This window comes from Eleutherodactylus coqui, chromosome 11 (assembly GCF_035609145.1).
Source record: "Eleutherodactylus coqui strain aEleCoq1 chromosome 11, aEleCoq1.hap1, whole genome shotgun sequence".
NCBI classification, from domain to species: domain Eukaryota; kingdom Metazoa; phylum Chordata; class Amphibia; order Anura; family Eleutherodactylidae; genus Eleutherodactylus; species Eleutherodactylus coqui.
The window spans coordinates 101426380-101447814 of record NC_089847.1 but is presented as its reverse complement, the minus strand read 5'-3'; the positions used below and the strand labels follow the sequence as shown (position 1 = coordinate 101447814).

The following is a 21435-nucleotide window of genomic DNA, read 5'->3' as shown; positions in this document are numbered from 1 at the left end:
AAGCTCTCAGTGCATTTAATAAACATATCCTTGGGTTCCCATTTACCCAACAAAGGTTAAAAGACTGTCCTTTTAACATATACCTCCGATCTATACTGCCCAAATAGGTACCAACATAGGGAATGGCATCAGTTTTGAACAGAATAACTGAGGATAGCCTTACACAGGCCAATAGTCGCCCAAGTAATGGCTCAAAAGACATGTAGACATGGGAACCAACAAGGCAAGTGAGCGAGAATTGCTCACTTGATGAAGATGCTTGGTTTTTAGAGATCTCTAGCGCGCTCCACCTCCAGTGATCACCACCCCGTGTGAAAGCACAAGAGTGACTATCATTGTGACGGCCTTCAGGCCTGACAGTCATCCAGTGTAAAGCCACGACAGACTGGTTGCTGTAGCTAGCCCACCAAATAACGGCCATCTTTTCAATGGCATTGCCAGGCATACAGCCTCCAGCAACCAGTCTTTCTCAGATTACTCCGGTCTGAATTGCCACTAAGAGAAGAGTAAGGAGGTTGGGCAGCACATCAACCATGACTGTTCTCTATCTCTTAGAACAGTACTAACATACCTTGTAAGTGAATTTGGTGTTGGCACAGTGGCATCAACTCTAGAAGACAAAGTATCTCCACTAGTTCCTGTAGTTTCGGTCCTGGCTGTTAACGCCTCTCTTCTTGATAGGGAGGTTTCAGTTAGAGGTTCCCTCTGTCTGCGGAGTGAGTTTAGTCCTTCGTCTCCAGCATTACGATTAAGCGAGAGACGGCTAAACGGTTCCCTTGATAAATGCGAAGACATCACAACAGTTGACTTACGCCTCAAAATATATAAAATTCCACCATCCTACATTGACTCCTCAAGACTGACCTCACGTTTTCCTGGTTACTAAACAGTTTTTGACTTGGAGGCACACGAGCTAAACGGGGTTCAGGCCCAGTCTTCTCCTAAAAGGAAAAAAACAACTTTTAGGTGACTTTTGCAGTTAGAAACTATAGACCAGATAGGGAAGAATTAAAAAAAGGAAATTCGAAGAAAAGTATGGAATCCACTGAGAAGAAATAGGAAGCCGTGAAGATGCTAGAAAGGAATAGTTACGAAGTTAAGGTAACAGAGGGCCGGTGACAATACACACTCTGTCTGCTAGCTGGGAGCTGGAGGCAGATTTAGGTAGTGCTGCCTTCCTGCCTTCTTCAAGGGTGGTGCCAGAGCTCAGTGTGCCAGAACTACCAGTCTTCCTCAAAGAGGCTCGCCATGAGCCTGAGGACGGCTCAGTTTTCTCCTGCTCCGGGACAGCTGAGGTCTATGGATAGTAGTGTGTATCACAGTTATTGTGTTTACATTCATTCTTTAATAAAATGATTATGGTCAATGGAAGATCACAGATTAACCCTCGCCCTCCCTTTCTCACCTTCTTTGTGGCAGGAGTTGCATGGTTACGTAACCGATTGTTCAGATTGTTAATTCTTTCTTGAGCTTTCACCTTTTCTGTAAGTAAATGGAAGGGAGTAAACAAAAATGTCAAAAATCGATACAATACAGAAGAGTAAAAGGTCCTTTAAGACGGGCCGATTATTGGGCTATGAACACTTGTTTGCCCAACAAGAGGGGCATTTACAAAGGATGAACGATCGGCCGCCAAACACACGAATGTCGCTTAGTTACAGGAGCATAAAAAAATATTCACTGGCTGCCTCAGGGGTATGTGGAGCCGATCATGGAAATGAAGGATTGTGTTAACAAATCAGTGGGCCCTGTAGAGCAGACAACCTGCACATGGACACGGAGGGAACGAGCGCTGGCCGACATGCTCATTGTTGGTCAGTGGTTGTTCGCACGGACAGATTAACTGCCAATGTGAATGGAGCCTAAGCAATACACAATGTGCTTTACTCGATGGCACTAGTTTCGCCAAAGTGACAGTTCACTATGGCTGTAGCTTTCTGTCAAGTTCTATAACATAGTAACGTAGTATGTAGAGATGAGCGAGTATACTCGCTAAGGCCCATTACTCAAGCGAGTAGTGCCTTAGCCGAGTATCTCCCCGCTCGTCTCTAAACATTCGGGGGCCGGCGGGGGAGAGCGGGGAGGAACGGAGGGGAGATCTCTCTCCCTCTCCCCCCCCCCCCCCCCCCCCCCCGCAACTCACCTGCCACCAGCGCTGGCCCCCGAATCTTTAGAGACGAGCGGGGAGATACTCGGCTAAGGCACTACTCGCTCAAGTAATGTGCCTTAGCAAGTATACTCGCTCATCTCTAGTAGTATGCTAGGCTGAAAAATGACAAATGTCCATCCAGTTCAGCCTGTTTCCACCCCTGCGTTGACCCAGAGAAAGAGGGGGGAAATCCAACGAGGCAGAAACCAACTTTACCCCATTTGGGGGGGGGGGGGGGGGGATTCCTTCCCGACTCCATAGTTGCAGTCAGAATAATCACTGGATCAACATTTGAAAGTTCCTATTTGACTCCAAGTCCAAAACTTTACTAGCTTTTGCAGCAGCTGACTGGCATTGGTTACTCCAGTTTTACTCTATAATCCACTAGTACCCCCAGGTCTTTTTCCATATCACTTTTCCCTAGCAGTACCCCATTTAGTATATATTGGTTTCCGCTTCCCATGTGCATAACCTTACATTTATCAATGTCATAAGAATGAATGCGAAGGAACGTGCAGAATCTCAAAACACTACTTGCAAAACTAATCATAGAAATAAACAGAAGTTGTTAGGAGACCGTGGTACGTTACGTACAGATGCCTAAGATGCCTATGGGCACTGGAGGCCACTTTACACAGGCCAATGATCAACTTCAAGAACATAGGTTCCTGACCATCGTCCGTGTAAATATGCCCGTGAGCAGCTAACCAACTAGCTTGTTAGTCAGATGATCAGATCTGTTATGTGAGGAGAAAAATCCTTGTTTGTCAGCAGCACCTCTCATGTAAACATAGGATCCAATGCCGAAAAAAAAGGAAAGTCCTGGCTACACAGACAAACAACTCTCTGTATGCTCGTGAGTTCATGCAATCCTTATCCTGTGTAAAGTCTTTTGATCAAGCGTCGATCAATTTGTTAGATCATTGATCAGCACTCTCACATGTAATTGGTTGGCCTGACTAAAAAGGACCCTAAAGTTCCAGATACAAGCAAGTCGATTGGCGCTCAATTGATTTTCTTCTATGCGGACCAATAATGAGCTTATTAGGATGAACGTTCGCTACTACAATTGTTCAAGCCGGCTGTACATCTCCCAATTAGTGGATATTTTTGTGCTTGCTGAAACTAAATGATCAGTTAACGAAGGAGCAATGACTCGTTTGTTGGCTTATTATTGGTCCCTGGTCAGGTGAACAAGCATTTGGAGGAGCGTTCAGGACCAATATTCAGCCCATATAAAAGGGTCCTTAGCAAGAACATGGCTTCCTATTATTTGCCCTTAGTGTAACGATCCTTTTTTTGCACAAACGATTATGGTTCAGATTCTCGCTGGATCATTAACAATAATCTCTGCAGTCATTCTGCTGTGCAGAAATTAATTAGAGGAATACAAAGTGCTCACCTGACTCAGCATCAGACCCGGACTCTTCAGAACTGGAAGCAATTGGTTGGCTGGTGGGTACCGTAGAACTGATAGGCTGTGTCCTGCGCTCCTTGTCCTGCACGCGGAGTGCAACTTTTTCTTGGCTGCTCATACGAGAAATAGAACTCCTATATGAAAAATGGGTTGGGGGGCAGGGAGCGTGCAAGGGGTCAGTGCACAAAGTGCCCGGGAACACACTGCAAGTGTCACACACACATACAGTGAGAACATCTCAAGCTCACACTGTGTATCACACTTCCCCTTGTGACATTAGTCAGCGTATGACACAGCGCGCTAAAGCAATTCCGCCATCAAATATATGTCCAAGTCGTGCTCTTTTGTTTAAGGGTTAAAAACTTTTTAACTCTTCCTCTATTAAGTGATGTCAGTTTTGACAGATATGGTGGCATCATTACAGCTTTTGCAGGAGTTGTGACCCAACTTTCCCAGAAGTGCATAGTTATTCAGCCAAGTGACGCAAGAAAAATGGGCGACAACTTCTGCAAACTACAATGACAGCCAAATAGGTTGTCACAGAGAAACAAACCCAACCAAAAGTAGCCGAATAAATGTTGGAATGAGAGAACGACTCAAAGACATATTTAATGGCGGCTTTTTGTTTTTAAAAAGATATTCTGGAACTTTTTAAAAAAAACTTTTTCTACTGATTATCATAGCGCTGCAGCCCAGGTTGGTATTGCAGGCGCAGCTCCCGTTGAAGTCCCGGAATACCCCTTTAAGAGGGAAGACTCATGCACCACAATCATAGCGTAACCCCACAGCACCACTGAAATGCCACGCTGCCTGCTGCAGCAATGCGTCGCACAAACACGGCCTACACATTACAGACCTCCTTGGTCTGCCAGCCGCATTTTGATTCGGAGGGTTCGCCTGAGACATGATCTGCGGAGCATTCTTCATCTTCTCCAACCGTAACTACAAGACATAAAAAAATATAAAATAAAATTAAGAAAAAAAAAAAAAAAAAGCTATGAAGATAAATATTGAAAAAAGTAATCCAATTCATTCCTAGATCACTTCTTGTCTGCGCAAGTTCTTAGCCCCCAAATAGAGACTCAATGAGCTCTCACCGCACTCTGTTTGGTCTTCAACTCTTCCAAGACAGACTCTAAACTGTCGTCAGCAACATCAAAGGACGTCTGTCCCTAAAAAAATGTGAAAACAACATTGAAAAAGGTGTGCTTGTATAAATGTACAGAATAAGACAGAAAAGAACACCCTGCAAGAAAATTGCTGTTAGCACCAAGAAGCAATAGACAAGGCAAGACAAAAAGTTTGCAAGACGAAAACAAGCACAGAGAGAAGTTAGAAAACTTTTTGGGATGATACGAAAACAGGACAACAACAGAAATGCTGAGCGAGGCAACAGATGACATAAGCAGCCAGGAGGACACCGGATGCACATGAGATACACTGCATAGGTGTAGAGGACCAGGCACGGCAGAGCTGCGGGGGCATAAGCAGTCTGTGTATAGTGTGAGGAGACCGCTGACCCCCTCACCACTTTGTTGACAGCTTCCATGTCACAGAGAGCCTCACACAGGAGACGGCATGCATCCTGTTGGCCCCAGTGAGCGGCCGCGTGCAGAGGAGTCCAACCATCTAAGTCCCGGGAATCCACGTCAAACCCCAATTGTAGGAGCAGCCTGAGACAGATATGGAAAATGAGAAAGGCAGGAGACAATGAAGATATGAAAGGGGGTGAAAAACAAGACAGAAGAATGAGCAAAACTGATGAGAAACAAGACAGAAGAAAAATGAGCAAAAACTGATGAGTGGAAGATATGGGGAAATTACATATATGATGATATATATATCTAAAAACATATATTCTTCTGTCTATTCCTGCCTTATTCAACCCATTACAGAATAAAGACATAATAGAGTCGAGGCCGCATCCTATCTCATCTATTAGTCAACTGTAGCAAAGAACTAGTGATATCTTGGCAATAGCAGCTAACCGCAGGGAATCTTACAGCGGGACTCCCTGCAATCAGCTTATCATTAGGGTATGTCATGTGTGAAGCCATGGTCTAAAACTGGACAATCCATTTTAGATGACCACATTTTTAGTTGGTGGATCATGCAGATTTTGATGGGAACCAGCAGCAATTTAAAGGGGCTGTCTGATTACTGGACAAAATTATCCCTCTAGCTCGGTGTTAAAATAACAGAGAGAAGTATTTACCCCTCCTCTGCCGCCATGATCCAACGCGCAGCCCTGCCATGGTCCTGTTTGTTTTTGCCACCGATGATGTCATCGGAAGTCAAGTGACTGCTGCAGCCAATCTGAGGCTGCAGCGTCATTTGCGCATTCTCCTGGCATCAGTGCTCACATGCCACAATGCCAGGGGGTCATAACAGTAACCCTGTAGTTTTTGGTTGCAAGAGTCAGGTGCCTTCCGATGACATCATTAGCAACAACACAGGGACCATGGCAGGGCTGCAGCACTGGATTGCAGCGGCAGAAGAGGAGTTTGTAATTTTAACATAGTTAGAGCTGGAGGGACAGTTTTGTCCTATAACCGGAAAACACCTTTAAAGTCTACGGAGCATGATAGATCCTCAGCTGAGGGATCCGACATAGTTGTCATTTGCTTTGTTTCCTCGGGTAGCTGCCACTTAATCTAGTGCAGCTTATCTCTTTCAGTGCCACTAAAATAATAGTCATGTTTACCAAAGCCAAATGAGGGCATCAGGGCTGAGCTACCAGTTATGGTTATACAACCCCAATTCCAAAAATAGTTGGGACACTGTGCAAAATGTAAAAAAATAAATTAATTTAAAAAAATGCAATGATTTAGAAATCTCATATTGCCATATCTTATTCACACTAGATCAGATGGGAGACATTAACTCATTCAGAAATTGATGGCAGCAACACATCTCAAAAAAGTTGAGACACGGGTAACAAAAAGCTGAAAAAGTAAGTGACACTAATGGAAAACAGCTGGAGGGTCAATTTTCTACTAAGTCACATGACGGTATAAAAAGAGCATGTTAGAGAGGCAGAGTCTCTCAGAAGTAAAGATGGTCAGAGGTTCAACAATCTGTGAAAAACTGCATCTAAAAATTGTGAAACAATTTCAGAAAAAAAAAAAATCTTCCTCAATGGAAAATTATGAAGATTTTGAGTATCCCACCATCTACATTATATAAGATAATCAAAAGATTCAGAGACTTTGGAGAAATTCATGAGCACAAGGAACAAGGCCGATGGATAATAATGGATGCTTGAGATTTACAAGTCCCTCGGGCATCACTGCATTAAAAACAGGCATGATTCTGTAATGCAAATCCCTGCATGGGCTCAGGAATACTTCCAGAAATCATTGTCTGAACACAGTTCGCCGGACAATCCACAAATGTAAGTTAAATTTGTATCATACAAAGGAGAAGCAATATCTCAACAATACAGAAACACTGGCGTCTTCTCTGGGTCAAAACCTCATTTAAGATGAACTGAGGCAAAATGTAAAACTGTTCTGTGGTCAAATGATCAAAATTTGAAATTCTTTTTTGGAAGCCACGGATGCCATGTCCTGGACAGTTCAAAAGCGCACATCTCTGATGGTACGGGGTTGCATTAGTGGCTATGGCACAGGCAGATTACACATCTTGAAGGCACCATCAATGCTGAGCAGTATATAGAGGTCTTAGAACAACATAAGCTCCCATCCAGACAACGCCTCTTTCAGGGAATGTCTTGCATATTTCAGCAAGACAAAGCATCCATCATAACAGCATGCCTCCACAGAAGAGTCCAGGGGCTGAAGGGCTGCCTGCAGTCCGGACCCTTCACCAGTAGAAAACATTTGGTGCATTATGAAACAAAGTCTGGCGAAGGCGCCCCAGGACTGTTGAGTAGATAGAATCCAACGTCAGACAACAATGGGTTAACATTCCTCTCTAAAAACTCAGTAATTGGTCTCCTCACTTTCTAGATGTTTACAGACTGTTGCATAGAGAAGAGTGGATGCTACACAATGGTAGACCTGGGCCTTGTCCAACTTTTTTGGGATGTGTTGCTGCCACCAAAAATCTGCCAGTGTTAACCATTGACTGACAATGAACATGTGGGTCAGTGCTCGCTCACTCCATGTTCACAGGCATTTTATGTCCTCTACATGAGAGCTAGCACTCGTATAACCGCCGCCTATAGGGACAGCCAATCGTTAACACGGCCATACATTCCCATACAGCTTGTCATTGATTGGCTGCACATCTCCCGCTTTACACAGGAAGATATGCAGGGAGGGCAGCAAGCATTTCAATGCTTGCAAAATCGGGCCCATCAGCCGACGAACAAGCATTTGCATATTCATCGGCTGATTGTTGATGCAGTTACACAGCCCAATTGTCGAGCGATAGGAAAAAAATTCCGACCTGATAATCAGCCTTTGTAAAAGGACCATCACAAGCTTATACATACATGTCCTGTTCATTTCTGCTCACCTTATGACTTCTGTATAGCCTTTGGCAGCCGCTACGTGTAAAGCAGTAGCTCCGGTGGTAGGATGCCGGATGTCGTCATATTTTCCGTTGTTCAACCAGCGCCGGGCATCTCTTAACATAAGTTCTTCCTCTTCTTTTCGGGCTACATCTAAATCAACACCTGTAAGAAATGCCGCGAATCACGTATATAAGACATAGCAACTCAAGACTAGTTAAAAAAAAAGGGTTAAATCAAGCATACTCCTCTTCTTAAGGGGGACTAAACCTTGCTTCGCACATAGTCTTGTAAATATATGTCAAAACCGTTATTTGGATGCCATGCTACCTGGATAAGAAGTTCATAGACTTTAACCCCTTAGCCACCCAGAATGTACATGTATGTTCTGGCTCCATACAAACCCTGCACACCCAGATCGAGAGCCGAGCCCTCTCCATACACGGCTGGTGTAAGTAATCTTTGACAGTGGACACCCAGCCGCAATAGCCACAGTCAGCGGTCATGGCGATAGCAACTGCTAACCTTTTAAATGCTGCTGTCAATTGTAACAACAGTATTTAAATGCCCAAATCAGTGTTTGGGGGGTGGGGTTGGGCTTGAATAGTCACCCTGTGATGAGATTGTGAGGTGCCTTCAGTTGTCATGAAAGCCAAGGCTTTCTGAAAGCCCCCATGGCTGCTATGTATTTCTGCCTGTGGCTTGTGTTAATACAATGTCTGCAGCAATACCATATACTGTAATACTTAAAATATTGCAGTGTATGGTATAAACGATCAAACAATTACAAGTTTAAAGTCCCCTATGGGAAAAGGTAAGAAGCATTGAAAAAAAGTTCAAATCACTGTAAACAATAAAAGATGTTAAAAGTTAAAAAAGCACAAGAAGAAGAAATGTGCTTTTTTGGTCACCACGTCTTCAAGACCAAATTTAATTAAAAGCGATTAGATAGTTGTACCTATTCCAAAATGGTACTAATAGAAACTACAGGTCATCCCACACTAAAAAACAAGCCCTCACACATTTCCGTCAATGGAAAGATTTTAAAAAAAAAACGTTATGGCGGTCAGAAAATAAAAAAACAGAATTTTTCTTTTAAGATTATTTTTAAAAGTAGTACAGCAAAAAAATTATATGAATTTTGTATCGTCAAAAAGACACTAACTCACCAAAGTTATGTCATTTTTGCGGCAAAAAAAAAATAAAAAATAGATTTTTGTACTTCTGCTGTAAAATCTCTCTCATCTCGTTCATTGGGGGACATAGCTAAAGACAATGGAACGTTCCAGAACAATCCCTTAGGAATGGGGAAAAACTAGATTTTGTAAGAACTTACCGTAAAATCTCTTTCTCATCTTGTTCATTGGGGGACACAGCTCTGACCTTGGGTATAGCTTTTGCCACTAGGAGGCGACACTAAGCCTAAAAAGTGTTAACTCCTCCCACTAGCTATACCCCTCCTGCAGCATCGTGCTAGCTCAATTTGTATGCAGGCAGTAGGAGCAGCCAGTAGAATACAACAATAGATAATAACTGTACTCACGAACCGCAACTCATTCCAACACCGTGTGCGACAGCACCGAGGACCCTCCAAACAAGAGGAGCATACGTGATGGTCCTAATGCCAGACTGGGTGGGTGCTGTGTTCCCCAATGAACAAGACGAGAAAGAGATTTTACGGTACGTTCTTACAAAATCTAGTTTTCGCGTCTGTTATCATTGGGGGACATAGCAAAGACCTTGGGACGTTTTAGAGCAGTACCCAAGAGGGCGGGACATTATAAGAAGTCGCATGTGTAAAGCAGCGTAATCAGCTCTTTAACTGTGACTAGCAGAGACGGAGCATCAAGGGGCCCGAGAAACGATCCCATCCATCCTCTGGGAGGAAAAAAAAAAGGGGCTCCTGACAAGGAGCTTCCGAAGAGGCACCCGCCGTCCGAGTAATATGAGCCATAACACGGCCTGAGATTATAACTTCCCTGGCATTGTTATCCTGCACATCGCAAGCCGGTGCAAGGAGTCCACCCTGGAAAAGCAGGCAACCACTTGGAGTTGCCTGGATTACTAGCAGCGAGCCAGCATAACTGAAGAATGCTACCCGAGAGAGATACTCTTGCGTAGTCAGACCAAGCCCACTTGTCACCGGAGCTTTCCTCGGGATGAGGCACTACCGAGAATGGTGTTGATCGGGTACTTCACTGAAGGGGGCCCCGATACCCGCGGGAGAATATACAACAGCTCGATACTGACCGTCTCCTGATGACAACCTTCGGTACAAAAATCGGCATCCAAAACACAGCTGTGGAGACATCAGCTTCCCTTTACCTTCAAGTTTTTCAGTATCACCTTCACAGTTCTGTCGTGAGGGAGGAAGCGGGTCGATTCCGGACACCAATGAAGAAACCACTTGTTGCGATTCACAACCTCTTCCTCGTGTTGCCCAAGGCTGGAAGGCTTGCGGCTGGAAGTTCTCTGGTCGATCTCTTGGAGAAGTCATATATGCAGTTGACTACCCCCAGAATGTGGGTGGAATCTAGATCTACCGGACCGATTTCAGGCCCCAGGTCGCATAACTGAAGAGCAGCATGACCCTGATGCTGTGTATCCCGACAACCCCCGTCCGTGACGTCGGCTGTTTGATCTGAAGAGATCCTTTCGCCCAGTGATGCTGAGGCAATCCCCACAGCATTCACCTTCTACATGCACCCATGGGCTTCTGAAGAAGTCTGTCCTCTGGAATGGCGACTGACTGGATAGTCAACTAGGGCTGGTCCTGTACTGGGATTTATTGCAACCGCCCGAATGCACTAGGCACAAAGGGTTAGCTGCACAGCAGGGCCACAAGGGTACGCAGGTACGGGACTCTTTGAGGAAACATCAGCAGTAGAGAGTGAAACCCTAAGAATTTTTCAACAGTACAAGTCGGTCTCCCGCAATCAATATGCAGAGAGAACAATGCAGGAGGATCGAAACGAACTTCTGGATCCGTCCGCCCTAACTCAGTTGCACATATTAACTTCCCTACACGATTAGTCTCGCAAGGCAATCGGATGAACTAGTTTGGCTGAGGATCAGCGCCCTACACCTGATCCGCAATTAGAGACTGCTCTGAATTACAGAGTACCTCTACGGTTACACTCTCTCTATCCCATATATAGGAAAACCTTGCCTGTTCTGCACACAGCGGGGGGGGGGGGGTTCAGTCTCAAAACGGTATCCTGCCTGTAGTCCAGACGACCTGAGCTACCCATGTCCGCGTGGACACGGCTGATAGAACTAGCAGTCCAGTTTCCTTGAAAACGTAATATGTCATGTAGTTCTGAGACTGCCCGAGGGGTAGCGGACTTACAGTGGTTCAGCCTGGCAAAGAGCTGACTGGAGGGGCGGACCATAGATGTACCTATAGCCCCCCAGCTGCATTTCAGAGTTGGTACCCAAAAAAGCCACTAGATACCCCCGAGTGCGGACTGTGTGTAAAGCGAGATGCTCTCTGGCTGCACGTCACTCTCGGCTGTGGCAGGAGCGCACATAGTACTAAAATCGTAGATCGCCCTAAAGTTGCCTGCCGGGAGCTGCAGGTGGTCACCCAGGGGAGTTAGCTGGTAGGTAGGGGTCCATGCGTGATCTCACCCGCTGCAGAGTGGAGATGATGCGCGACATGTTCGTGGAACTCCTGTGACAGTACTTATTCCATCTGGAAGGTACCACAGGTCTTAGCAAGGCTAGAGAAAAACCCACAGGCAGTCTGACAATATCGTTCGTAGGGCGACTTCTTCTAGCGAATGCAAGTCTCGTGTCATAGCGAGATGACACACCGTACGTTGTTCTACCCGGCCCGTCCACTGACCTCGGACCCTGTGGTAAGCAGCCTGCAGGTAACTGCAGGAGGGGAACAGGGTAGCTAGCCGTTAGAACAGGCTCAACACGGTCCAGCATGCCATCAGGCCGGAGTGCAACTGACAATCAGTTCGTGAGTATTGTTATTTATTATCTATTATTGTGGTATCCTACTGGCTGCTCCTACTGCTTGCAAACTGAGCTAGCACGATGCTGCAGGAGGGGTATAGTTAGTGGGAGGAGTTAATACTTTTTATGCTTAGTGTCGCCTCCTAGTGGCAGAAGATATACCCAAGGTCAGAGCTGTGTCCCCCAATAATAACAGACGAGAAAAGTAGATAAGGACACATGTGGTCAGTTTATAGCCGTCTGCAAACCTCTTCGGCCGAGAGTGATGTCAGTGGATCCAAAAGTGTGTACTTGGTAGAACTTTGAGAAGGTGTGTAAAGGAGGTCCACATGGTAGGCCATACACACTTCTTGAAGAGCAGAGGCACCGTTGGGTACCGCCCAAGAGGCACCCACTGCCTGAGTGTGCAGTAAGATGGAAGGGAGGCTCCCTGCCCTTAGCATCACAAGCCTCTGCCATTCCTGACCTGGTCCGTGATGTAATGGTTTTGTAAGCCACAAGGCCACATGAAAGCCAACGTCTAGAAGAAGTATATCCACAAGGCTCAAACCAGATCCAATTTGTGGTGAGCGGATTCCCTTGGATGCAGAGTGGCAGAGGGGCATTGATCTGTAAGGCTGGCGCCACCTTAGGTGAGAAGGAGGGCACGGGACGCAAGACCACCTTATCCTGATGAAAGAGTACGAACTGAGGTTTTTGGCCTACAAGGCTGCGAGCTCAGAGACCCTGTAGATGTAAATGATCACTAAAAAGGCTACCTTCCAGGAACAAAGACAAGCCGTGATGTTGCGCAATAGCTCAAAGTGGTGAGACTGCAGCACATCCAGTACTAGATTGAGAGCCAGGGTGGGACAGGAGAGTGGTATGGAGGGACAGCGTGATCGATTCTCTGTAGAAAGGTTTACACGGACGACTTTGAATCCAGGGAGCATTAAACAAGAATAACCACCACCGATACCTGGTCCTTCAGAGAACTAAGACCCAACCCAGCTCCTACTGGAGGAAAGACAGAAGATGAGATAGGAAAGGCACATAGAATAGAAGCTGTGTTTTTCGCACCAGAGACAGAAAATCTTCCACCCAATATGATAAACTCAGAAAGAGGAGGACTTTCTAGCCTTCATCATAGTCTGAATGATGGGTTCCACAAATCCAAAGGCTCTCAGGACCACCACTTCAACCGCCACAAGGATAAGCAAAGCATGGACAAACTCAGATGGAAGAGGGGTTCCTGTAAGAGGATCTTCTCGAGGATGGAGGCGCCACAGAGAGCTGACAAAATCTGCTTACCACGCGCGTTGAGGCCAGTCTGGAATGATGAGTCACCAGAAGGCCTTCCATCTTGATCTTCTTGAGAAGTAGTGGTAGGAGTGGAAAGGGAAGGAAGACATATGGGAACTGGAAATCAATCTGGGGAATTACAAAGCCATCCACTGCTTGAGCCTTGGGGTCCTGAGATCTGGAAACAAAGGTTGAAATTCTGTGGTTGATTGTGGATGCTGTCAGATCAACGTCCGGTTGACTCCCTTTTTGACAAAGTACTTGGAAAATGTCAAGGTGTAACTCCCATTCTCCCGGGCTGACTGTCCAATTGTTCACACCTGGTATGTGAACAGTTGAGAACGCTGGAAGGTGATCCTTGGCCTAAGTCAGGATCTTCACTGCTTCTGCCATGACCGCTGAAGTGGTGGGTTCCATCCTAATGATTTATGCACGTGACGGCCATCGCATTGTCTGTTTGGACTGGAACGGAAAGACACATTATTTGGGTTGTGAAGTGTTGTAAGCGACAGGAGAATGGCCTGAAGTTCCAACACTTATCGGAAGGGCAGACTCCTGTACTGTCCAAGTGCCCTCGGCAGAGAGTTTCTGCAGTGTACCCTTCCAGCCGAATAGGCTGGTGTCCATGGTGACAGTGCAGAGTCAAAAAGGAGCGCCCCAGATGGATCTGTGGCGAGTCCAGCCACCAGAGAAGGGAGCATTGAAGTTGTGGAAGTAGGCAAATCACTTTATTGAGGAAGTCCACGGATTTTTCCCACTGAGAGAGAAAGGTCCACTGGAGAGGCCGGGTATGAAACTGGCCATATGGAGTGGCCTTGAAGGATGAGACCCTCAGTCCAAGTACTCCCATGTAATGACGAATAGTCACAGAAGTCAAAGTTGGCAGAGAACAAACCTGTAACTGAAGGAAATGTAATTTCTGTGGCGGGAGCAGGACCCGGGGATGTGTCGAATCGAATGAGAGACCAAGACAGTCCAGACGTTGTGAAGGCGAGAGGCAGGACTAGGAGTGCTTGATGATCCACCCGAACCAGGACAGTGTCCAGAGTGATGTGGAGACTCTTCAGATTGTCCGACCAATAAGACTTTTCACCAAAATGTCATCAAGATAGGGGATGGCCACTTTTTCCTTGGAGTGGAGGAGAAGCATCACTGATGCCAGAAATTCTGTAAAGCTTTTGTGAATGGAAGGTTTGGGTGGGGACTTCCCTTCAAACAGAGGATTTGGTAGAGATGGACTTGGAGGCTGGGGACGCCAGAAAGGATGTGGGTTAAAGAAGGGCCTTCGGATTTCGGCCCTGCGAGAATTTTTAGTTATCTAGTATCCAGGGGCTGAAGTGGTGAAAGAGATGAAACAGAGGCCTTTTCTTCTACTGTGATCTCGCAAAGCTGGATTTATTTTGCAATAGAGGAGAACTTTTACCCCCAGTGACCTCAGAAATAATCTTTTCTAGTCTGGCGCCAAAGAGGAGCGAGGCAACAAAAGGAGGACGTGTTTATGACCGCTTAGTGGTGGCATCTGTTCCTCAGGATTAGAGCCATAGAGGTCAGAGGGATGTTAACAAAGCCCTAGGGCGCGAGCCAATCGTCTGGCCATATCTAAGGAGGCCTCACAGGTAAATCTTCCTGCCTGGCCTATCTGCTGTACAATGCCTGCTAAGTCTTTTGAAGGAGCACCGATAGTTACTTGGCCCAATCAATAGTGGCTCTACTAACGCAAGTAGAGGCAAAAACAGGCCGAAGTGTTCTGGAAGTAGAGCTGAAATACTAATAAATTGCTGGAAGATTAGCGAGGAGCACATTAGAGGCACTACCAGTCCCAGCATGCAATAGTAAAAATGTGGTAGTGCAGACTAGAATAAAAAAGGGACCTGAGGGCGGGTTCTGTACGCAGAGGAGGGCAGGAACCAATCAATGCAGAATGTTGGCGCCAAGAGGGGTACTGGAAGGACGGGAAGCCCTTGCCGGCCACATAAAGCCTTTATTAGAGGAATAGATGTTTCAGCCCGTGCTACCGGAAGTTCCCCTACCGGCCGACCACTTCCTGGTCTTCAGCCTAGATTAAAGCCTGAAGACCAGGAAGCATCACGGCTGTCCGCAGCTGCCAGCCCCTCCTTGCGATAACCGCTGGAAAGCCCTCCTGTAGTCTGCCGCGGACAACTCATCGCTCGTGCAGCAGTTGCCGTGCCATGAAGGAAAGTGGACCATGCTGCCTAGGACCATCCTCCCATCGAGCCTGGACCACGGTAAACACCGTGTTGAGAGCAGGGTAGTTGGTGTGAAATCAATGCCTGCAGAGAAGACCAATGTCCAGTGGGCATGAGGAAGCAGAGGAGAGACCCCTAGCAGAGTGACGAGCTGAGGCGCCTATCAGTACCAATGGAAGCATCAAGGCCACCCCAGTAGCTATACCCATGATTTTCAGCTGTGTACCCCAATACAAGAAAACAAGACGCAGCGCCCACCCCAAAACCTCTAACCAACATTGTAGACTTCAAATGAGCCATTGACCAGCAATGGGACTGACAAGCCCATCACGGAGCAACTTTCAATTTTCAAGAGCTGTTTAAGAAATGAAAGCCGCACTGTGATTGGTTGCTATGTGTAACAGGGACGGTTTTCCTTTAGGACAGCCTTGGCACAATAAATAACGTCCGACGGCCTTGTCTATTTTCATGTCTTACCTAGTTTCTTGACCTCACTCTTCAGCAGTTTCTCCATGGCGCTTTCATGAGACACATCTAGCGGCAGCTCCCCTTCACTATTTATAATGGCGACATTGGCACCCTTAGAAAGCAGGTACCTGACGAAAACAAAAAAAAATAAAAAATCAGGCGCGTCACAGTTGGTTACACACAAAAAACTTTTTCCCGAAAAACGCAGTTTCTGGTAGCTTTTTTTTTGCCGCTAGTTCCGTTCAAGTGCGATATAAAACGGAACTCGCACGAGATAATGACCCGTTATTTTCTATATGTTTATATACACATTGGCAATTTTTCTCTCGGACCGAGTCCCCAAGGGAGGACATGTTGCGATTTTTCTATGGTTTTTCGATGGTCAGTAATTGGACCTCAGTGACGGAGAACCTCACAGCTGGAGGTTTGCTATTCCAGTAATCGTCGCCCAGCGGGATCTGTGCACAGGTGTATATAGGTGAGTTACTGCGACAGGCGTGTGGAAGTGTTAGCGGTGCACCCTGGTATAACCTGTTCCAACCACATACCTCTAATCACGTCATTACTGACATTCTGATCTCTGCTAATAGATTCATCCATTAATTAGAACTAATTAGAACTCCCATAGGCACCAAACTTTCCCAGAAGCCTGCATGAAAAACCTGCCTAGCTATGCTATAATACAGGGACAGATACTGAATCAGATTGTGACTTGCCATGCAGAAGTCCAGGAAAGCTGAATGATAACATTAGCAGAGCGTGTATGGCACCCTCGATAGCTCTAACTGTTCCTGGGAAAGTTGGGTGACAACAGCTGAACACATTTTTAAAGAGCAAGTCAAAAGTTTTGATCATCAGCGATCGGCGTGTCACCGATTGCTAAATTGAACGGTCGGAAGTGGTGATTGAAGCGCTGCGCCCAAGCAACAGTCTATTACGGTACTGTCAGGTGGGACGGCGTGCCGCCAACTTACTGTGCTATGGCCACAAAGCCACATGACGCCGCTGCGTGGAGCGGGGTCCACCCCTCGTTGTCCTGCTGGTTTACGGAAGCGCCATTCTCCACCAGAAACTCAACCATGTCGATATTTTCATCGATACAGGCCTAGGAGGGAGAGAAAAGAGAAAGCGATGAGTATTACGGCAAACACGGATATCAAATTACAGGAGCCCGAAGGGTTCAGGCGGCCATATTTCCTGTCCGGGTATTTCACAGACAACACGTGGTCCCATTATAGCTGAAGATACTGGTCATATGGGGGAGGGGGGGGGGGGGGGGTAACCATACAGGTAGTCCGTGTGAATGAAAGAAAATTGCTGCATGTCCGATATCACGCATGAGGATAGGACACGCAACGTCCACTGTCCTCATAGATCAGTAGCACACAGACGCGGGGGTTCACTTATATGGTTATCCCCTACCCACAGAGTAAAACTTTACTTTATAGTTGGGGTCCAACCGATCCCGAGATTGGGGGTGAGCTTAGTTTCTAAATAAGTGGAGCAGAAGTGCGCCGCTGCTCCATTCACTTCAAAGACAGTGCAGAAGATCGCAGAGCGCTTGAACAAAGTGATCTCCAGCACTGTCACGTACGTGAATACAGCGGCGGAGCGCCCACACGATCTCTGCTCCATTCCCTTGGGGACGGACCGGCGCCCCGCTCTCGGATCGGTCTGACCCCCACTGATCATAGTTATGCCCTATCCTGTAGGTAGAGTCTAACTTTATAAGCGTCCGTTTACACCAGATATATTGTGCGACTGACGTCATCGTTCGCTCGGGCGGCCTGCTTATATAGCAGATGCTTGTTCATACGAGAAATCGTTAAGCCGTTCGCATTCGCTGTATTGGTGAATCAGCAGGACGATGATTTTTATGCCTGCGTAAAATGAACGAGAAGCGAAGGATTTATCGTAGGTTGGATCGTTGATTGCGCTATCACTTAGCGGTTATTGTTCTCTTTTGCTCGTTTGAATGCCTTAAATTGGCGCAACCCCTTTAATGGATCCGTGTGCAGTCAGTAACACAGACTGGAAATACACTCAATATCTCAGAGAGGACGTAGTGGTTATGGGGTCGGGGACCGCTCTGGACATTACGTTACATAGAAGAACACAACAGTCAGCATCTCATCAGTGTGAAATGGCTGACAACAGGGAATAACAGCATAGCAAATGTAATAGAGTAAACCTCAGAGACAGCGCTCCCTTAAAACGCAGAAACTATAGAAGGAGGACAGAAAAAGTTTGGAATGCAGAAAAACAGCAAATCAAGTGAATAACAGTCTTCGTTCTATCAGGAAAGCTGGGTGATAACCAATATGGCTGCCGTACAGATATCATCGGGGTCATCACCCAACATTCCCACCAGGTTGTGCTGTGACTTGCTTCACACAAACGTCTCCAATAATGGTTCGTAAACAGGTGCATATCTTTCTTGCGAGTTTCGGGCGCACAAAAACCGCAGCATGCTCTATTTGCCAGCAGCAAAAGTCCCATAGAAGTCAATGTGGATGCGCAAAATATGCTAGGAAATGCCTGAAATACTGCGTAGGCTACGGCCGAGCACATGGTCACTGCGCAAAATATGCTAGGAAATGCCTGAAATACTGCGTAGACTACGGCCGAGCACATGGTCACTGCGCAATACATGCGCACGCAAATACGCAGTAGCAATCTCCCATAGATTTGGCATATGAAATGCAAGTGCCAGAAAAAAAAAAACACCATACACCATCTTGGCACGTATTACGCGACGCCAAGATGGTGTATGGGGATTATCGAAACGCATTAAGTACACATGCCAAGCTTTGATGAGTTTTTTTTTTTCTTTTGCCCCGTACAAATGCACGTTATGTGCAAAAAAATACAGCAAAATACGCCAAAGTGCGCGCAAAACTTCTAAAGAGTTCCGCAAAAAACACGTATGCAAATCTGGCCTTGGAAGTCTGAGAAAGCTAAACAACCCCCCCTTTGGGTGGCTCTGCCGGTGGTCACCCAGGTTTCCCAGGAACAGATTTTGTTAGGAAGTGGGTGACTTTTAAAAGTTTTCGGACTTGGGGGCAAAAAAGTCTCTCTCAAAGCGGGAAGAGGCGGATGAGAAGGAGGCAAATTACGAGGAATGCAAACAGGACGGAGGGTTCAGTGCCGCGTTGTTGGACTACAACTGCAGCTGGGGTTATGCTGGGAGTTGTGGTGCCACCACTTGGGTCTGTGTGTGTGTGGTGGGGGGGTTGTCTGTTCTTCACACTTTCCTACTAAACGGTGACAACCGCAGTACAAGAGCAATAATTGACGGAGGAATTCAACTGAGGGTGTTGGCTGTGATGCGGAGGGGAAGACGCAGCGAACACTACTCAATATGGATATAGGCTCGGACATCTGGGGGCCTGCGAAACCGCTGCAGGGCTCAAGAGACGGCATCTTAAAGACTTCTAGAAAACTGGGGGGGGGGGGGGGGGGGGTCATTGAAAAAAAAATAAAAAAAACTACTAGCCATAGACAAGAACACTCCCTCCCACCCAAAAAAATAAAGGTTCCCCTCACCCCTCCGAGAATGACAGACATGACAACACTCAACAGAACATTTGCTCATATTGTAAAACGGTCACAAATCCGGTTACAATCAGTTAAAAAAATAAATGACGCTGTGAAATGTTCCAGCCACTTGTTATTAAGGGGGTTTTCCACTTTTTTTTAAAATAAGATTTAGAATAGAGCCCTCGCTCATCGGATTCTATAACCCAAAACCTCTTATTATTTCAATTGTTTTTTCCCCCAATTAGATTATAAATTACGGATCTTTCAAAGTTTGCAAAAGTTTTTAAATAGTTTGCTAAAGTTTTTAAATAGTTTGCTAAAGTTTTTAAATAGTTTGCTAAAGTTTTTAAATAGTTGGCTAAAGTTTTTAAAAAGTTTGCAACGTTTTTTGGTTTTTTTTTTTTTTTAAGTTTGCAAAAGTTTTTTAAAAGTTTGTAAAAGTTGATCTATAGACATGTCATGGGGGGAAAAAAGTGAAGCTCCCCTTAAAGTGCTACGTATCTGAGATGATGAGTGTTGTAGTCACTGACAAGCCAACAGATCCCATAGGTGACTATATAACAGGCAGTGGCCGCTCCAGCTGTCGGGGGACTACAATTCCCAGCATGCACTGACAGCTCCCCTACAGTACCTGGTGCAGCGCCGTCAGCCCGTCCACGTTGGTGCCGTTGATGGGGGCTCCGTCCGCCAGCAGTTGCCGCACCTCCTCTCGATCTCCAGCCGAACAAGCGGCCATAAACACGGCTCCTTGGGCAAAGCTCACCCGGGTCTGACTGCGGGAGGAGCGGGGCGGCAGACATTGCTTCCTCTCGAATTCGTCCCAGGTTTTCACCTGTTGCATCCGCTTCTCTTTAGCCGATTCTGACCGGGACCCATCTTCCGCCGCCATCTTCCGTGTCCTGCCCGGAGACAGGCGGGAGGAGGGGACCGGGAGAGGCCGGGAGGGAGGAGGAGAAGGAGGGCGGACGAGGGAGGAGACGTCAGGAGAGGGTGAGGGGGAGCCGGGAGGAAGGATGGAGGTGGCGGCGGTGTGAGCAGAGCTGAGGGGGCTTCAGGGGACACGGGGGTCTCCATGGAGGACCGAGGAGATCCCAGACAAGCATCCTGGCGTTTCTCTGGGCTTCCATATGTCCCCAATTGACGGCACTTCCCCACAGATGGTACATGTCACCCCCTTCTTGGCCAAACAGCAGTACAGTGAGATTTTCCAAGACCCCCTACTCACACAATCCTATGTATGTGGACCCCCAAATCACTAGGAGTATTTACTTCCCTGTGATAACACTCAGTTGGGCTCCTCTGGCCCTAATGACCTTGGATATTCTCCATGCTACACTTTCTGCTAACCTCCCCTTCACTTTAGTTGGTATTTCCCTTCAGTCATCCTGCAAATGTCTGGAGAGTTCTCTCAGAGAAGATGGGTGCATTTCCCAGCATTCCATTTCATCCTAAAGATGTTCAGAAGGGTTCAGTCCAATCGTGGAACATCCATAGCCTCAGACCAACGTGAACCAGTGTTGGATTTTTTTGGCGAGGCGCGTTGTCTTGTTGGAAGTATGGCTGACCATTCCCAGAGTATTACCACATTGGCGGCAGCACATTAGTGCCTAGAATGTCAGGGTACACCTCGGTGTTCATGGTTCTTGCCGCTACAACCAATGGACAGAGACCATGCCACGTAACAGAACCTCTGCCGTACGTAACTGTTGGCACAACACACTCGGGCAAAAGGCGTGCCCAGGATCCTCCATCTGAGGCATCACTCCGTAGAACGTTCTTCCCTTGCTCAACTGTCCAATGACGACCCTCCTTACACCAACGCATCTTCTTTGAGAGAATTCACCAGAGATTTGCAGGATGAATGGAGGGAAATACCAGCTGAAGTGTATGAGATGTTAGTAGAAAGTATGCAAATGTCAATAGGGACAAA

At 46.6% G+C, this 21435-nt stretch overlaps 1 protein-coding gene across 4 annotated transcripts in view; it reads right to left on the bottom strand.

Annotated features, from left to right (window-relative positions):
* Positions 1 to 20415, bottom strand: part of LOC136582278 (protein phosphatase 1 regulatory subunit 12A-like) — a 39112-nt gene extending 18697 nt beyond the window's left edge. For 2 of the 4 annotated variants that reach the window (XR_010787165.1, XM_066583179.1), the window contains exons 1-12: positions 20137 to 20415; positions 16940 to 17070; positions 15975 to 16093; positions 8049 to 8208; positions 5095 to 5239; positions 4664 to 4738; positions 4423 to 4508; positions 3552 to 3700; positions 1406 to 1482; positions 1130 to 1297; positions 865 to 941; positions 572 to 775 (exon numbers count right to left, since the gene is read on the bottom strand). Coding sequence is in view for 3 of the 4 variants with exons in the window: in XM_066583179.1 (XP_066439276.1) it covers positions 572 to 775; positions 865 to 941; positions 1130 to 1297; positions 1406 to 1482; positions 3552 to 3700; positions 4423 to 4508; positions 4664 to 4738; positions 5095 to 5239; positions 8049 to 8208; positions 15975 to 16093; positions 16940 to 17070; positions 20137 to 20394 (1649 nt within the window). In the remaining variant the exon portion in view is untranslated. The remainder of the gene's footprint in view (positions 1 to 571; positions 776 to 864; positions 942 to 1129; positions 1298 to 1405; positions 1483 to 3551; positions 3701 to 4422; positions 4509 to 4663; positions 4739 to 5094; positions 5240 to 8048; positions 8209 to 15974; positions 16094 to 16939; positions 17071 to 20136) is intronic. The other 2 variants (XM_066583180.1, XM_066583181.1) reach the window with 2 other exon arrangements.
* Positions 20416 to 21435: the final 1020 nt, after the last annotated feature.